Source organism: Grampus griseus (genome assembly GCF_964374135.1).
Source record: "Grampus griseus genome assembly, chromosome: X".
NCBI lineage: Eukaryota > Metazoa > Chordata > Mammalia > Artiodactyla > Delphinidae > Grampus > Grampus griseus.
In genome coordinates this window covers 117,852,526-117,869,013 of record NC_138999.1, presented here as the reverse complement: position 1 = coordinate 117,869,013, position 16,488 = coordinate 117,852,526, and the positions used below count along the sequence as shown (strand labels likewise).

General features: G+C 41.4%; 1 protein-coding gene across 1 annotated transcript; it reads right to left on the bottom strand.

Moving 5' to 3' along the window:
• Nucleotides 1–8,023: 8,023 nt before the first annotated feature.
• LOC309817635 (putative MAGE domain-containing protein MAGEA13P) lies at nt 8,024–9,104 on the bottom strand (the record flags this gene model as incomplete). The annotated part of the gene is given in 5 exon segments (XM_082646904.1): nt 8,024–8,101; nt 8,103–8,333; nt 8,337–8,918; nt 8,920–8,996; nt 8,999–9,104. Coding segments are annotated over 5 exon segments (1,074 nt in total).
• Between the last annotated feature and the right edge of the window lie 7,384 nt (nt 9,105–16,488).

The following is a 16,488-nucleotide window of genomic DNA, read 5'->3' as shown; positions in this document are numbered from 1 at the left end:
TTCATCATCCCAAAAGGAAACGCTGTACCCATTAAGTAGTCATTCCCCACTCAACCTTCTCCCAGCCCCTGGCAAAACCAATCTGCTTTCTGTCTCTATAGATTGACCAATTCTGGATATTTCATACACATGGGATCATGCAACATGTGACATTTTGTATCTGGTTTCTTTCACTCAGCATATTTTCAAGGCTCATCCACATCATAGCATGTATCAGTACTTCATTCCTTTTTATGGCTTAATTATGTCCCATTGTATGGACACACCACAATTGTTTATTCACTCATCCACTGATGGACAATTCAGTTGTTCCCACTTTTTGGCTATTGTGAATAGTAAGGCTGAGAGCATTTATGCACAAGTTTTTGTTTGAATGTTTTCAAATCTTTGGGTATATACCCAGGAGTGGACTTGCTGTGTCATATTGTCACTTCACAGATACTGAGAATTAGAACTTCAACATATCTTTTTGGGGGGGGGGCACAGTTCAACCGATAACAATCTTCCCTTTGCATCCTCCCAAATTCATGTACTTCCCACGTACAAAATACATTAATCCCATCCCAACATCCCCCAAAGTCTTAACCCATTCCAGCATCAACTTTAAGTCCAAAATACCATCTAAGTATAATCAACTAAAGTCTCAAATCGTATCATATACATCATTTAAATAAGTTACAGGTGAGACTATGAGTATGGTCCATCTTGGGGCATAGTTCTTCTCCATCTATAGACCCGTGAAAACTGGAAAAGAAATTATCTGCTTCAAAGACACAATTATAGAACAGGCTTAAGATAGACATCCTAGGGATTTCCCTGGCGGTGCAGTGGTTCAGCGCTTCCACTGCAAGTGGTCCGGGTTCAATCCCTGGTTGGGGACTAAGATCCTGCATGCTGTGCGGCGCGGCCAAAAAATAAATAAATTATATATATATATATAAAGATAGACGTCCTATTCTAAAAGGGAGGGATTGGAAGAAGAAAAAAAAGATGTCATTAATCTAAAGTAAGTTCACAACACAGCAGGGCAAGTTTCACTAGGTTCCAGGACCTAAGAATGCTCTGCCCTCGTAGCCCTGGGCAGCAGCCCTACCCTCTGGAAACAAGGAGGTGGCCACTCTGCCCCCTTGGCCTGTGCTCTTTCTGGCCTTTGCATCCATGGCTCTGCCCTTAGAGTCATGCTTCCTTCACTTTGTCCCACCTCTGTCCCTTTCAATCTAGGCTAGAAATGCCATGTTGGTATACTTCTCAAAAACCTTTTCTGTCTTCCATGAATGTCAAGGGAATTCACCCCATTTGACATGGGGTTTCTCCCAGATCCTTCCAGGATCACCACATTCCTATTGCTGAGATGGTTGATTGGATCCACAAAGCACGTACCTAATCAATTTAGCCAACAGTTGTTCAGCCACACCCTTGGCCTTGTTTCCAGATCATGGTATCTAGATAGACTGAGAATTTTCCAAATCATTAAGTGCTAGTTGCTTTTGGCTTAATAATTTATTCCTTAATTTATATCTTTACTCTTGCATTTTAATATAAGCAGTAAGAAGAAATCAGGCTGTATCTTCTACACTTCGAAAATTTTCTCAGCTGAATATTCAGGTTTATAGTTTATAAGTTCTACATTTCACCCAACAAAAAAACACAATTCAAACAAATTTTCTGCCACTTTATAACGTGGATTGCTTTTCCTTCAGTGCTCAATAATGCATTCATCATTCCCTTTTCAGGCCTCACCAGAAGTGCTTTAGTGTTCATATTTTTACCATCCTCCCTTAAAGGCAATCTAAGCTTTTTAAAAAAATCAACACTTAGGAATTCTTCCAAGCTCTACCCATTATCCAATTCCAAATCTGCTTCTATATTTTAGATATTTGTTACAGTAGCACCGCACTTCCTGGTACCAAAATCTGTATTCGTTTTCTTGGGCTGCCAAAACAAAGTACTACAAACTGGATAGCTAAAAACAACAGAACTTTATTGTCTCACAGTTCTCTGGTTTAAATGCTTTGGTTTAAAAGAGTATGAAACCTTGGAAGAATATATAGCAACCAGACATCTAGATATATAACTCAGAATAATTAGGCAGAGATTTATAAGATTCTGATTTCATACTAATTACGTCTCCTGACAATTACGTTTTAGGTTCTAAGTAGCTAAGTAGCAATTGCTTATAGTTTGAAATGCATATATTAAATGCAAATATCTATTCCAGTAGCAACAACTTTAGCCCAAATTGAGCAATTTAACTGGCTTGGCCATGGTAATGGTTAAACCAGTCATTCATGGAGATAAAGGATGTGCTAATTAGGTTTGCAGATGACATTAACTAGTGAATTTGCTAGTACATTTAAATTGGGATTTAAATTCAAAGTGACTTGAATACTTAGAGAAATGGTCTTTCAGAAATAGAAATTCAATAGATGTAAGTGCATGATCTGGTGTATTTGGCTAGAATGAGTAGCTGACTCTTAGCTACCTCCCTACTTCCTGCCTCCAATCCATTCTATCCCTCAAGATTGTCCTTCCTCAAACGTAGCTCAGATCATGTCAGCATACTTCTCAAAAATCATCAAGGCTCCCCATTGCTCAACACATTAGTTACCAACTCCTCACTCTAGCACTTAAGGCCTCAATATTTTTTTCAAATATCATCACGGTTCCCAGATATTTGGAAATTAAACAACACATTTTTACTAACACATGCTTCAAAAGAAATTATTGAAGGAAATTAGAAAATATTTTGAACTGAATGAAAATCTAAATACACCATATCACAATTTTTGGGACTTGGCTAAAGAAGAGCTAAGTGGGAAATTTATGTCATTAAATGCTTATATTAGAAAGGAAGAAAAGACTCAACTTGATAACATCAGCTCCTACCGTGAGAAATGATAAAACTAAATTAAACCCAAGGCAAGAAGAATGATAGTAATAATATAGATAAGAGCAGAAACCAATGAAATTGAAATTAGAAAAACAATAAATAATATCAATGGAACAAAAACTGTTCCTTCGAAAAGATCAAAGAAGCTGAAATATCTGAGAATTTTTTTAAAAGACTGTTATAAAACAATGGTTTTGGACACTGTCTTGGTCAGCTTAGGCTCCTATAAAAAGATACCATAAACTGAGTGACTTATTAACAACAGAACTTTATATCTCATAGTTCCGAAGGCTAGAAGGGTGAGATCATGGTGCCAGCATGGTTGGGTTCTGGTGAAAGCTCTCTTCCAGGTTGCAGACTGTTAACTTCTCAGTATCCTTACATGGCAGAAAGAGAACTAGCTAGCTTTCTGGACTCTTATAAGGGCACCAATCCCATTCATGAGGGCTCCACCTTCACGAACTAATTACCTCCCAAAGACCTCACCTCCAAACACATAAGGATTTGGGGGAGACACAGCTATTCAGCCCATTGCAGACATTGTTTAAAGTATATGAAACTGTGCATATAGAGAATATGACAGATAATATAGGAGTTTGCAGAAAGGGCAAAAATGACAGGATACTTATAATCATATAAACAAAAAAATGTCTTATAGTAGTAATTTGTAATTGTTTAAAAGTGTAGAATAGTGATCAAATTATTTAGATCTAGAGCAAATGCATATAAAGGAAACAAGGTGATAATGTGGGAAAATTAGGAACAGTTTTAATTTTCAAGAGGAAAATGCTAGTCAATTTATTAAGTGGTATTGGTAAAAAAATAGTATTGGCAGAGTTACTGGTGCTTATTAATTCACTTGTATCTTTATTATTATTTTTTTCTTAAATTGAAGTATAGTTTCACTTGCATCCTTTTTTTTGGAGAATGTGAACCTACGTTGTAAAAATGGAAAAATAAAAGTATTGTAAGATTATTCCATTGCAAAGAAATAAATAATGTGTATATATTTTACAACTGAAAAATCCATAGAAACACAATTGGATCAAAATCATTTGGTAAAACTCAGGGATTGATTAGTTCCAGAAAGTTGGCCATGGTCTAATAAAGAGAAATTGTTCACATGAAGAAAGCGGCTATGTGGTTGTTCTAATAAAAAGAAAGAAAGAGAAAAAGAAAGAAAAGTAAAGAACAAGGAACAAACAATACAGTGATGAGAATATCCTAAGGTATAAATAATATTGAATCACATCAATAAGCATTAATGGCTCTGTTAGGGCAGTGTGTGAATGAAACCATTAAAATAGTGGAATTGTTGAGTGTAGAAAATGAGTATGTGAATTACAGCTAATAACACATACAGTAGAGAAGACTGTCAAAATGATCAATTATAGCACTTTTTACATGATACTTACTTTGTGAAAGATAACCATGTGTTGAGAAACTGTGTGTTGATAATAGTCTATGAAAGAAAATGATAAACATTCTAATGAAAATGTTGCGTCAGTCATAAGAAAATAAAAGTGCATTTTCAGGCACAACTTGGAATTAATGCAGTAATGACGGAAGAACGTATTTTTAAAATAACATGATTTATTTATTATGCGCTCTGACAAGAGACATATAAACAACACTCATAGTAATGAACGTGATCATTATAATTCCTTCTCCCCAAATTGCCTGTGTACTGTCCTTCGTATAAATATTGGATCTAATCATATCATGGAGAATATGATTTAGATGTAAATATACTTTTTCTGGAGAGAGGGCTTTAAAAAGGAGATGCATTCTTATCTGTGCAGCACTGTCTTTGAAAGTATGAGGGAAGTTGGATGGCTACACATAGCTTACTAATTGGATTGCATTTCTTTTTCTTTCTAGTCAGACAAGCAGTAGGCATGCCAGAAGCTGGGTAGAATCCAGCAAGAGGTTGATCAATTTTTTGCAAACAAACCATTTAGAGGATGTGTATTTATTTCTGGCAGTCAAAATCACATTTTAAAATATTTATAAAGGTAATTCATATGTGTTTCCAAACTGTTGGAAAATTTTAAAACCGTGAATAAGAAAATAAAGAAATCAATTATATACCCACTAGCAGAGAAATACATTGTTGACATTTTCTGTATATTCTCCTAGCTGTATGTAAGTATGTCTATATTAACATAAATGTGTCCCATAGTCTTTCAATCCTGGTTTTAATTTGCATTATAGGACTTCTGCTTCTGGCCGTAATGGAGTAAGAGGAACTGAACTCCTACCTGATATACCTAAAAATCCAGATGAAATATATGAAACAAGTTTTAACTGATTGGACATCAGGCCATGAAGGACAGTGATCTCTAAGAAATGGAAAGCAAATGAGTAAAGTCCTACGATATCCCAGTTTACTGCCTGGGAAGATAATGCAGGCCAATCCTCAATCCCAGACAGAATCTGGTGGCAACACAGACCGGCAGTCAGAGCCACAGGACACCCGCCCTCTAGTGTCCCGACAGCTCAGAATCCGTGGGAGGCAGCCTGAGCTGGGGACAACACCTGGATCATGTTTCAATGCACGTTCACATCCAGCCCTTTTGCTGCAGAGTCTCTGAGGTGATTAGTCCCGGGGATCGCCCCTCCAATTGCCCCCTCCTTGTGGCTGCGCACTGCCTTCCACTCTTCATTGGTGCCCCTGGCCTGTCTCACCTGGCAGACGTCGGTCACCACCCCACTCACTCACATAGCCCAGCTGCTACGGAGGGGTCCACTGCGCACAGGGGCACATCCCAGCCTCCAGCAGGCATCAAGACAGCTCCCAGCGCGGGGACACTGGCAAGGGAGCACTGGACCACTAGAGGTGTCAAGAAATGTAGCTCACCCAAATGATGCAGGGGAGCAGCTGTGCTCTTCCTGACAGGACACACGGGCGACTCTAAGGCAGCGGGTGGTGTCTGGCATGTGGCTGGTCCACTCCTCCCAATGACCTACCCACTCAGACCACACTGGGACTTCCAGCTGGTCATGAGGATGCCGAGATTCCCCAGCCTATTCTTGTAAGGCGTCCAGTACCACCCGCCCAGGTTCCCCACCATCTCTCCTTCTGGGCCCTGAACTCTGGGCTCAGAGAGCCCTGACCACCAGCCTGCCTGGGGCTCTCTGGACTCGGTTTTGTACGTGCTCTCTCGTGGGCTCTGGCAATCGCTCTCGCCAGGATGCTCTCAATGACCCTCACTGACTGAGAGTATCCTTCCCTGGCTCCTGGTCATTCTGGCCAAATCCTTGCTTCTCAAAGTAAAGGAGAAAGGTCCTGCTGACATTTCAGAACTTTAAGTCATGCCCAGAGGAATCCCTTCTCTCAGGACATCACTGAACAAATCCAGTTTTATATGCGTGAGGGATAAGTTAATTTTCTGCTTAACTTAATGAGAAAATGGGAGACATACTAAAATAACTTGGACACAATATTTGTGGCTGTTCCACTGGGAGCAGGGTCCAGTCTTCAGAGAAGAGGAAGTGATGAGCCGGCCAGCAGGCCAGGATCCAGAGCTGGACAGGAGGGCACATGAAGGAAGACCAGTGGAAGGGTGCATAGTGCAGGAAAGTGCCAGGCCCGGACAGAATTGCCAGGAAGCCCTGGGACCCAGGCAGGAGGCCCAGAGGTAAATAAAGCCCACAGACAATCCCCAAGTCCAGTTTCTCACCGTCTCCTTCCTTCCTTAGGCCTGCTTTTAGCACACTGGACACAGGGCCCTTCTTTTTGTTGCCATGATGCAGTACTGGGGAGGGAAACGAACTAAGAGACAAAAGGTCGGCCTCAGGCTGGGAGTAGTGGGGACAGTCTGGACCTCGATGAATTCAGACCAGGGATCCAGTCCCAGCTCTGTCACTTACTGGACATGTGATACTGGGTCCATGGCTAAGTGGCCAATATGAGCCTTAGTTTCTTCATTTGTGAAGTGGGTCTAATAAGCCCTGACTTGTGGGACTGCTGGAATGTACAGCATATAATGTAAGTCAAGCACATGGCCTGGCATTTAATGGATGTTTAATAATAGCAGTAATTCTAATATGATTTTGACCCCAGACTCTACCAGTCTCTCCTGGGACTGTGTGTGTGTGTGTGTGTGTGCACGCGCTCCATGGCATCTCAGAGAACACGTAGCACTCTAGGACATAAAACAAGTGAGCCCCAAATGCTGCTTTGTAAATAAAACGCAGTACATTTTCCCTGTTAGTGGATATAATCTTTAATTTGGATATTGGGAGGTCTTCCCCAGTTGAATGCAACTCAAAGCTTCCGGAATTTGAGTCAAGGACTAACTCCTTTCCCCCCTCTCAGCTGCTTTTCCATCCAAACAACTATTTTCATTCATCTCACCCCCACCAAAAATCTAGCCCTTGCTTAGAGTTGGCCGAATTGCACTCAAGATAACTTAATGAAAATGTCCTCTCAGTGGCATGGGCTCTGGCTCTCCCAGGCTAGGGAAAAAGTGCCAGCCTCTGGGCACCACCTCAAAGAAATATCAGCCTTTTCTCAGGAAATCCTTGCAGATGATGTGTATAGAACACCAAGTCTGTGCACTGTTCGGTGGCGTGGGGACAGAAGGGCAGGACACCCGCTCCAGGTGGAGACTGGGCTATGCTGCTCCACGATCCCAGAGAAACTGCCAGGACCAGCTTTCCATTCTAGGCTTTTCTCTCACCTCTAACACCCACCTGTAAGCATAAATGAGCTAGTGAGCCAGGACTCTCATTTATTAAGATTTAATTTCTCACACCTTGTTTAATTAGCCAAGCAAATCGAGGTGTATAACTTTAATCTTACAAAACAACAGACTAAATGGGATACAGGATTCTTAGGATAACCATCTTTTACATTTTTTTCTTCTATTTCTCGCTCCCATCTATTTTATTCCTGGGCCCTTGCATGTTTCTAAGGAAATTCCTATTCCAATGCCATGTTATCCTGTTCCAGATCACAAAATATGATGAAACATTTCCCAATTTGTGTTACAGACTAGCAAAATTCTTATTCTAAAGCCTGACAAACGGCAGTAAATATGTGACCAATGTTATTCACGAACCTAGACTCTAAAGCTAAAAACCTTTAGGAAAAAAAAAGATAAAATCTGCAATTCAGCCCTCCACTATTTAGAACCTTGACCTCAAACACAGAGTGGAGAATCTTCCTCTGACTTCACTCAGGGCAGGAGAGGCTGCTGGGCATGACACTGGAGCTGCCACTGGCCATGGCGGAAGTATTAGCCCCCGCGGCAGCTCTGGCCTGAGCTCTCTCTTTCTCATCTCTCAAAGCTTCCTCATACCAGCGTGAGAATGCAGTGGGGTCAGTCTCATTGATCTTGGCAAAAAACTCCAGGACTTTCGTCTTGCTGCTTTCAGCGTGGGCCCTTGGACCCCACAGGAATTCGCAGTGTGGGGGATCACTGTCGGGCACCTGGCGCTACTCCAGGTACTTCTCCTCCACCAACTCTTTGGTGATGAGCTTCTTGGTCTCCCCGTAGATGAAATCCTCCTGCCCAGCATACATCCCAATAACACTCAGCACTTCCCAGATTTTCTCCTCAGGGGCACGGTTGCCCTGCATGAAGATCACACCCAGGATAAGTACCACGAGGCCGGCCTTGGGCACGCGCTGGTCATCACTCAGCATCCCGTCGTAGGTGAGGTCTAGTGTCTTCACGAGCACATAGGAGTGGCTGGTGGGGTCCACTTCCTTCACTTCAATGCCAAAGACAACCTCCATGCGCTCACAGGCTTTGCTGAAGATGGCAGGGAAGTGGTCCTTGTGCTCTTTGATGGCATTCCTCAGCATTTCTGCCTTTGTGATGGGCTCCTGTTTTACATACTTGACACTTAAGAACTGCACCAGTTTGGCCACCTTCTTGTTTAGCACGTCACAGAGCAAGAACCCGGGAGCCTGGGAGGTGCTCACACCCTCTGCTTGCCTGCTGCAGCCCTCATTTGACTTGCTCAGTGGAATGGCTGCGACGGCCATGGAGAAGCGGGCTCTCTGCGACCTCCGGGGACACACTCCGCGTCCCAGCAGCAGGCACAGCCTCTGAGGGGCCCTGGGTCAAAGGACAGAGCGAGGAGGCACTGGCCCCTCCTCCTCAGCTACAGGGACCTGTGCGCCCACCAGGCCCTGAGCCTCTTTTCCGGCCTGAAGGCCTACTTCAAGCACGTCGCACTGACTCTTCCGACTGTGAAGCATGATGACCCGTGCTGGGGCAGCAGGCAGGGGTGTGGGCAGGGCGTGGTGATGGCGGCCAATTGGTCTGAGGGAGAGAGGAAGAGTGTGAGAAACTCGACCCTGTCAGCTCTGACCAAGGCCATCTTAATAGGTCTTCCCTTAGACAGTGCTCTGGGGGGTCCCCTGTCTTCCTGACTGGTCTGTGCCCTAAGGACCAGTGGGAGGACCTGTGAAACTCCTCAGGGTGACACCAGCCCGCTCAGCCTGCAGATTCCAGGTAAGACAGTAGGCTGTGCGAGCTCAGGCACTGTGGTGTCCCCTCTGCTCTGGTGTGGGGGGGCCCACTGGTCGACATTCAGGGTCCTCACCTTGACTGACTCCCGGCCCTTCCTGGGCTTCCTCCGCTCTGCTCACCCGAGGACACTTGCCTCAGACCAAGATCCTTGCTCCCGGGGTTACTTGAGTCCCTGTAAGAGGAACTGAGGGCCACCTCAGGTCGCAGACTGCAATCAAAATCCTGCCCCCAGTCCCCAGCGCTGACGGGAGGGGGAAGGCCAGCCTTTGGGTTGCTCGCACCGTCCTGGGGTGGATGGTCCCATCAGTGCCCACTCGGAGTCCTTGGCTTTCTCCTGGCCAGGCAGGCCTGCACCCCACCCCTCTGCTGCTCTGAGGCAGAACTCGCAGAACAAGAGCTCACTCTCCCGAGATCAAGAGGAGGGCATCGCATCTGGCCACACCTGCCCAGGGCCTACCTGGGGTGACAGTAAGGGCTGGATGAACTCCGCGGACCCTGCTCTCCTGGAATAGACGGATCATCACGGTCCCTATCTTAAGGCCTGGGACACCCCCTCTGTTGACCCGAGGTCACCCTCCTTAAACCAAGGCCTCACTTCCCTGAGATAGCGGAGGAGGAAGCGAAGGGGCGCCACACTCAACCACCACTCCCTGTGTCCTCTCATGGCTGACAGCAGGGGCAGAGAGGCGCCGGGCCCCATCTGTGCTGCAGCAGGGGGTCCGCCCCGCCCTCCACCTTCCACTTCACTCCTGGCACAGCCTGAGATTCATCCCTCTGGCGCACTGAGGCTCCGCGAGACCAGCAGGTGGGAGTGGGTCCTTCCCCCTCAGCTGACCTGATATGTGTAATATTTGATATTTCTGATATTTGTAATTCTGTCTTCTTTTCTCTTGGTTAGCCTAACTAGAAGCTTATTAATTTTATTGATCTTTCCAAAGAACCGACTTTGGGTTTCCTTGATTTTCTCTATTGTTTTTCTGTTTTCAATTTCACTGATTTTTTACTCTATTTTTCTCTCTGCTTTCTTTACAATTTTGTTAAACACATTTTCATTTAGATTAAAAAATATATTTTCAATCTCTCTTTGGGGTTTTTCATTAACCTACAAATTATACAGAATCATGTTATTTCATTTCCAAATATGTCGGGGATACTCTAACTACCTTCTTGTTACTGATTTTCAGTTTAATTCCATTGTGGTTTGTGAACAAACTTTGTATAATTTCTATTCTTTTAGGTATGCTTAATGGCTTTGATTTTGTCCTATCTTGATAAATGCTTTATGTCACTTGAGAGTAATATGTATTCTATTGTTGGATGGAGTATTTTATAAATGTCAAGTGGATCAAGTTGACTGATAGTGCTGTTCAGGTCACCTACTGATTTTCTGCGTGTTTGATCTATCAATTACCGACAGAGTGGTATTGAAGTCTCCAAATATAATAGTGGACTTGTCTATTTCTCCTTTCATCTCTATCAGATTTTGCTTCACATATTCTGACACTTTGTTTTTAGTTGCATATGCGTTTAACATTGCTACATCTTCTTGGAGAATTGACTTCTTTTTCATGATGTTGTGCCCCTCTGAATCCCTGATGATTTCCCTTGTCCTAAAGTCTGCTTCTGTGAAATTAATATAGCTACAACAGCTTTCTTTTGATTATTGTTAATGTGGAATATTTTTTCCATACTTTTACTTTTAGCCTATCTGAATCTTTATATTTAAAATGAATTTCTTCATCCATTAGACAAAATGTGATTAGATATTGTATTCTATCACCTTGACTACCTGTGTCTTTTTTTTTTAACATCTTTATTGGAGTATAATTGCTTTACAATGGTGTGTTAGTTTCTGCTTTATAACAAAGTGAATCAGTTATACATATACATATGTCCCCATATCCCCTCCCTCTTGCATCTCCCTCCCTCCCCCCTCCCTATCCCACCCCTCTAGGTGGTCACAAAGCACCGAGCTCATCTCCCTGTGCTATGCGGCTGCTTCCCACTAGCTATCTGTTTTATGTTTGGTAGTGTATATATGTCCATGCAACTCTCTCACTTTGTCACAGCTTACCCTTCCCCATCCCAGTATCCTCAAGTCCATTCTCTAGTAGGTCTCTGTCTTTATTCCCTTCTTGCCCCTAGGTTCTTCATGACTTTTTTTCTTAGATGCCATATATATGTGTTAGCATACGGTATTTGTTTTTCTCTTTCTGACTTCTTTCACTCTGTATGACAGACTCTAGGTCCATCCACCTCACTACAAATAACTCAATTTCATTTCTTTTTATGGGTGAGTAATATTCCATTGCATATATTGCCACATCTTCTTTATCCATTCATCTGTTGATGGACACTTAGGTTGCTTCCATGTCCTGGCTATGGTAAAGAGAGCTGCAATGAACATTTTGGTACATGACTCTTTTTGAATTATGGTTTTCTCAGGGTATATGCCCAGTAGTGGGATTGCTGGGTCGTATGGTAGTTCTATTTTTAGTTTTTTAAGGAACCTCCATACTGTTCTCAATAGTGGCTGTATCAATTTACATTCCCACCAACAGGGCAAGAGGGTTCCCTTCTCTCCACACCCTCTCCAGCATTTATTGTTTGTAGATTTTTGATGATGGCCATTCTGACTGGTGTGAGATGATATCTCATTGTAGTTTTGATTTGCATTTCTCTAATGATTAATGATGTTGAGCATTCTTTCATGTGTTTGTTTGCAGTCTGTGTATCTTCTTTGGAGAAATGTCGATTTAGGCCTTCTGCCCATTTTTGGATTGGGTTGTTTGTTTTTTTGATATTGAGCTGCATGAGCTGCTTGTAAATTTTGGAGATTAATCCTTTGTCAGTTGCTACATTTGCAAATATTTTCTCCCATTCTGAGGGTTGTCTTTTGGTCTGGTTTATGGTTTCCTTTGCTGTGCAAAAGCTTTTAAGTTTCATTAGGTCCCATTTGTTTAATTTTGTGTTTATTTCCATTTCTCTAGGAGGTGGGTCAAAAAGGATCTTGCTGTGATTTATGTCATGGAGTGTTCTGCCTATGTTTTCCTCTAAGAGTTGGATAGTGTCTGACCTTACATTTTGGTCTTTAATCCATTTTGAGTTTATTTTCGTGTATGGTGTTAGGGAGTGATCTAATCTCATACTTTTACATGTAGCTGTCCAGTTTTTCCAGCACCACATATTGAAGAGACTGTCTTTTCTCCATTGTATAACCTTGCCTCCTTTGTCATAGATTAGTTGACCATAGGTGCATGGGTTTATCTCTAGGCTTTCTATCCTGTTCCATTGATCTATATTTCTGTTTTTGTGCCAGTACCATACTGTCTTGATTACTGTAGCTTTGTAGTATAGTCTGAAGTCAGGGAGCCTGATTCCTCCAGCTCCATTTTTCGTTCTCAAGATTGATTTGGCTATTCGGGGTCTTTTGTGTTTCCATACAAATTGTGGGATTTTTTGTTCTAGTTCTGTGAAAAATGCCAGTGGTAGTTTGATAGGGATTGCATTGAATCTGTAGATTGCTTTGGGTAGTAGAGTCATTTTCACAATGTTGATTCTTCCAATCCAAGAACATGGTATATCTCTCCATCTGTTTGTGTCATCTTTAATTTCTTTCCTCAGTGTCTTATAGTTTTCTGCATACAGGTCTTTTGTCTCCTTAGGTAGGTTTATTCCTAGATATTTTATTCTTTTTGTTGCAGTGGTAAATGGGAGTGTTTTCTTAATTTCACTTTCGGATTTTTCATCATTAGTGTATAGGAATGCCAGAAATTTCTGTGCATTAATTTTGTATCCTGCTACTTTACCAAATTCATTGATTAGTTCTAGTAGTTTTCTGGTTGCATCTTTAGGATTCTCTATGTATAGTATCATGTCATCTACAAACAGTGACAGCTTTACTTCTTCTTTTCCGATTTGTATTCCTTTTATTTCTTTTTCTTCTCTGATTGCTGCAGCTAAAACTTCCAAAACTATGTTGAATAATAGTGGTGAGAGTGGGAAACCTTGTCTTGTTCCTGATCTTAGTGGAAATGGTTTCAGTTTTTCACCACTAAGGACGATGTTGGCTGTGGGTTTGTCATATATGGCCTTTATTATGTTGAGGAAAGTTCCCTTTATGCCTACTTTCTGCAGGGTTTTTATCATAAATGGGTGTTGAATTTTGTCAAAAGCTTTCTCTGCATCGATTGAGATGATCATTTGGTTTTTCTCCTTCAATTTCTTAATATGGTGTATCACATTGCTTGATTTGCATATATTGAAGAATCCTTGCATTCCTGGGATAAACCCCACTTGATCATGGTGTATGATCCTTTTAATGTGCTGTTGGATTCTGTTTGCTAGTATTTTGTTGAGGATGTTTGCATCTATGTTCAGCAGTAATACTGGCCTGTAGTTGTCTTTGTGACATCTTTGTCTGGTTTTGGTATCAGAGTGATGGTGGCCTCGTAGAATGAGTTTGGGAGTGTTCCTCCCTCTGCCATATTTTGGAAGAGTTTGAGAAGGATAGGTGTTAGCTCTTCTCTAAATGTTTCATAGAATTTGCCTGTGAAGCCGTCTGGTCCTGGGCTTTTGTTTGTTGGAAGATTTTTAGTCACAGGTTCAATTTCAGTGCTTGTGATTTGTCCGTTCATATTTTCTATTTCTTCCTGCTTCAGTCTCAGCAGGTTGTGCATTTCTAAGAATTTGTCCATTTCTTCCAGATTGTCCATTTTATTGGCATAGAGTTGCTTGTAGTAATCTCTCATGATCCTTTGTATCTCTGCCGTGTCAGTTGTTACTTCTCCTTTTTCATTTCTAATTCTGTTGATTTCAGTCTTCTCCCTTTTTTTCTTGATGAGTCTGGCTAATGGTTTATCAATCTTGTTTATTTTCTCAAAGAACCAGCTTTCAGTTTTATTGATCTTTGCTATCATTTCCTTCATTTATTTCTGATCTGATCTTTATGATTTCTTTCCTTCTGCTAACTTTGGGGTTTTTTTGTTCTTCTTTCTCTAATTGTTTTAGGTGTAAGGTTAGGTTGCTTATTTGAGATGTTTCTTGTTTCTTAAGGTAGGATTGTATTGCTATAAACTTACCTCTTAGAACTGCTTTTGCTGCATCCCATAGGTTTTGGGTCGTCGTGTTTTCATTGTCACCTTTTTCTAGGTAGTTTTTGATTTCCTCTTTGATTTATTCAGTGATCACTTCGTTATTAAGTAGTGTACTGTTTAGCCTCCATGTGTTTGTTTTTTTACAGATTTTTTCCTGTAATTGATATCTAGTCTCATAGCATTGTTGTCGGAAAAGATACTTGATACAATTTCAATTTTCTTAAATTTATCAAGGCTTGATTTGTGACCCAAGCTATGTTCTATCCTGGAGAATGTTCCTTGAGCACTTGAGAAAAATGTGTATTCTGTCGTTTTTGGATGGAATGTCCTATAAATATCAATTAAGTCCACCTTGTTTAATGTATCATTTAAAGCTTGTGTTTCCTTATTTATTTTCATTTTGGATGATCTGTTCATTGGTGAAAGTGGGGTGTTAAAGTCCCCTACTATGAATGTGTTACTGTCGATTTCCCCTTTTATGGCTGTTAGTATTTGCCTTATGTATTGAGGGGCTCCTATGTTGGGTGCATAAATATTTACAATTGTTATATCTTCTTCTTGGATCGATCCCTTGATCATTATGTAGTGTCCTTCTTTGTCTCTTCTAATAGTCTTTATTTTAAAGTCTATTTTGTCTGATATGAGAATTGCTACTCCAGCTTTCTTTTGGTTTCCATTTGCATGGAGTATCTTTTTCTATCCCCTCACTTTCAGTCTGTATGTGTCCCTAGGTCTGAAGTGGGTCTCTTATAGACAGCATATATATGGGTCTTGTTTTTGTATCCATTCAGCCAGTCTGTGTCTTTTGGTGGGAGCATTTAATCCATTTACATTTAAGGTAATTATCGATATGTATGTTCCTATTCCCATTTTCTTAATTGTTTTGGGTTTGTTATTATAGGTCTTTTCTTTCTCTTGTGTTTCTTGTCTAGAGAAGATCCTTTAGCATTTGTTGTAAAGCTGGTTTGGTGGTGCTGAACTCTCTCAGCTTTTGCTTGTCTGTAAAGGTTTTAATTTCTCCATCAAATCTGAATGAGATCCTTGCTGGGTAGAGTAATCTTGGTTGTAGGTTTTTCTCCTTCATCACTTTAAATACGTCTTGCCACTCCCTTCTGGCTTGCAGAGTTTCTGCTGAAAGATCAGCTGTTAACCTTATGGGGATTCCCTTGTGTGTTATTTGTTGTTTTTCCCTTGCTGCTTTTAATATGTTTTCTTTGTATTTAATTTTTGACAGTTCGATTAATATGTGTCTTGGCATGTTTCTCCTTGGATTTATCCTGTATAGGACTCTCTGTGCTTCCTGGACTTGATCAACTATTTCCTTTCTCATATTAGGGAAGTTTTCAACTATAACCTCTTCAAATATTTTCTCAGTCCCTTTCTGTTTCTCTTCTTCTTCTGGAACCCCTATAATTCGAATGTTGGTGCGTTTAATGTTGTCCCAGAGGTCTCTGAGACTGTCCTCAGTTCTTTTCATTCTTTTTTTCTTTATTCTGCTCTGCAGTAGTTATTTCCATTATTTTGTCTTCCAGGTCACTTATCCGTTCTTCTGCCTCAGTTATTCTGCTATTGATCCCTTCTAGAGTATTTTTAATTTCATTTATTGTGTTGTTCATCGTTCCTTGTTTCATCTTTAGTTCTTCTAGGTCCTTGTTAAATGTTTCTTGCATTTTCTCTATTCTATTTCCAAGATTTTGGATCATCTTTATTATCATTATTCTGAATTCTTTTTCAGGTAGTCTGCCTATTTCCCCTTTATTTGTTAGGTCTGGTGGGTTTTTATCTTGCTCCTTCATCTGCTGTGTGTTTTTCTGTCTTCTCATTTTGCTTATCTTACTGTGTTTGGGGTCTCCTTTTTGCAGGCTGCAGGTTCGTATTTCCCGTTGTTTTTGGTGTCTGCCCCCAGTGGCTAAAGTTGATTCAGTGGGTTGTGTAGGCTTCCTGGTGGAGGGGACTAGTGCCTGTGTTCTGGTGGATGAGGCTGGATCTTGTCTTTCTGGTGGGCAGGTCCACG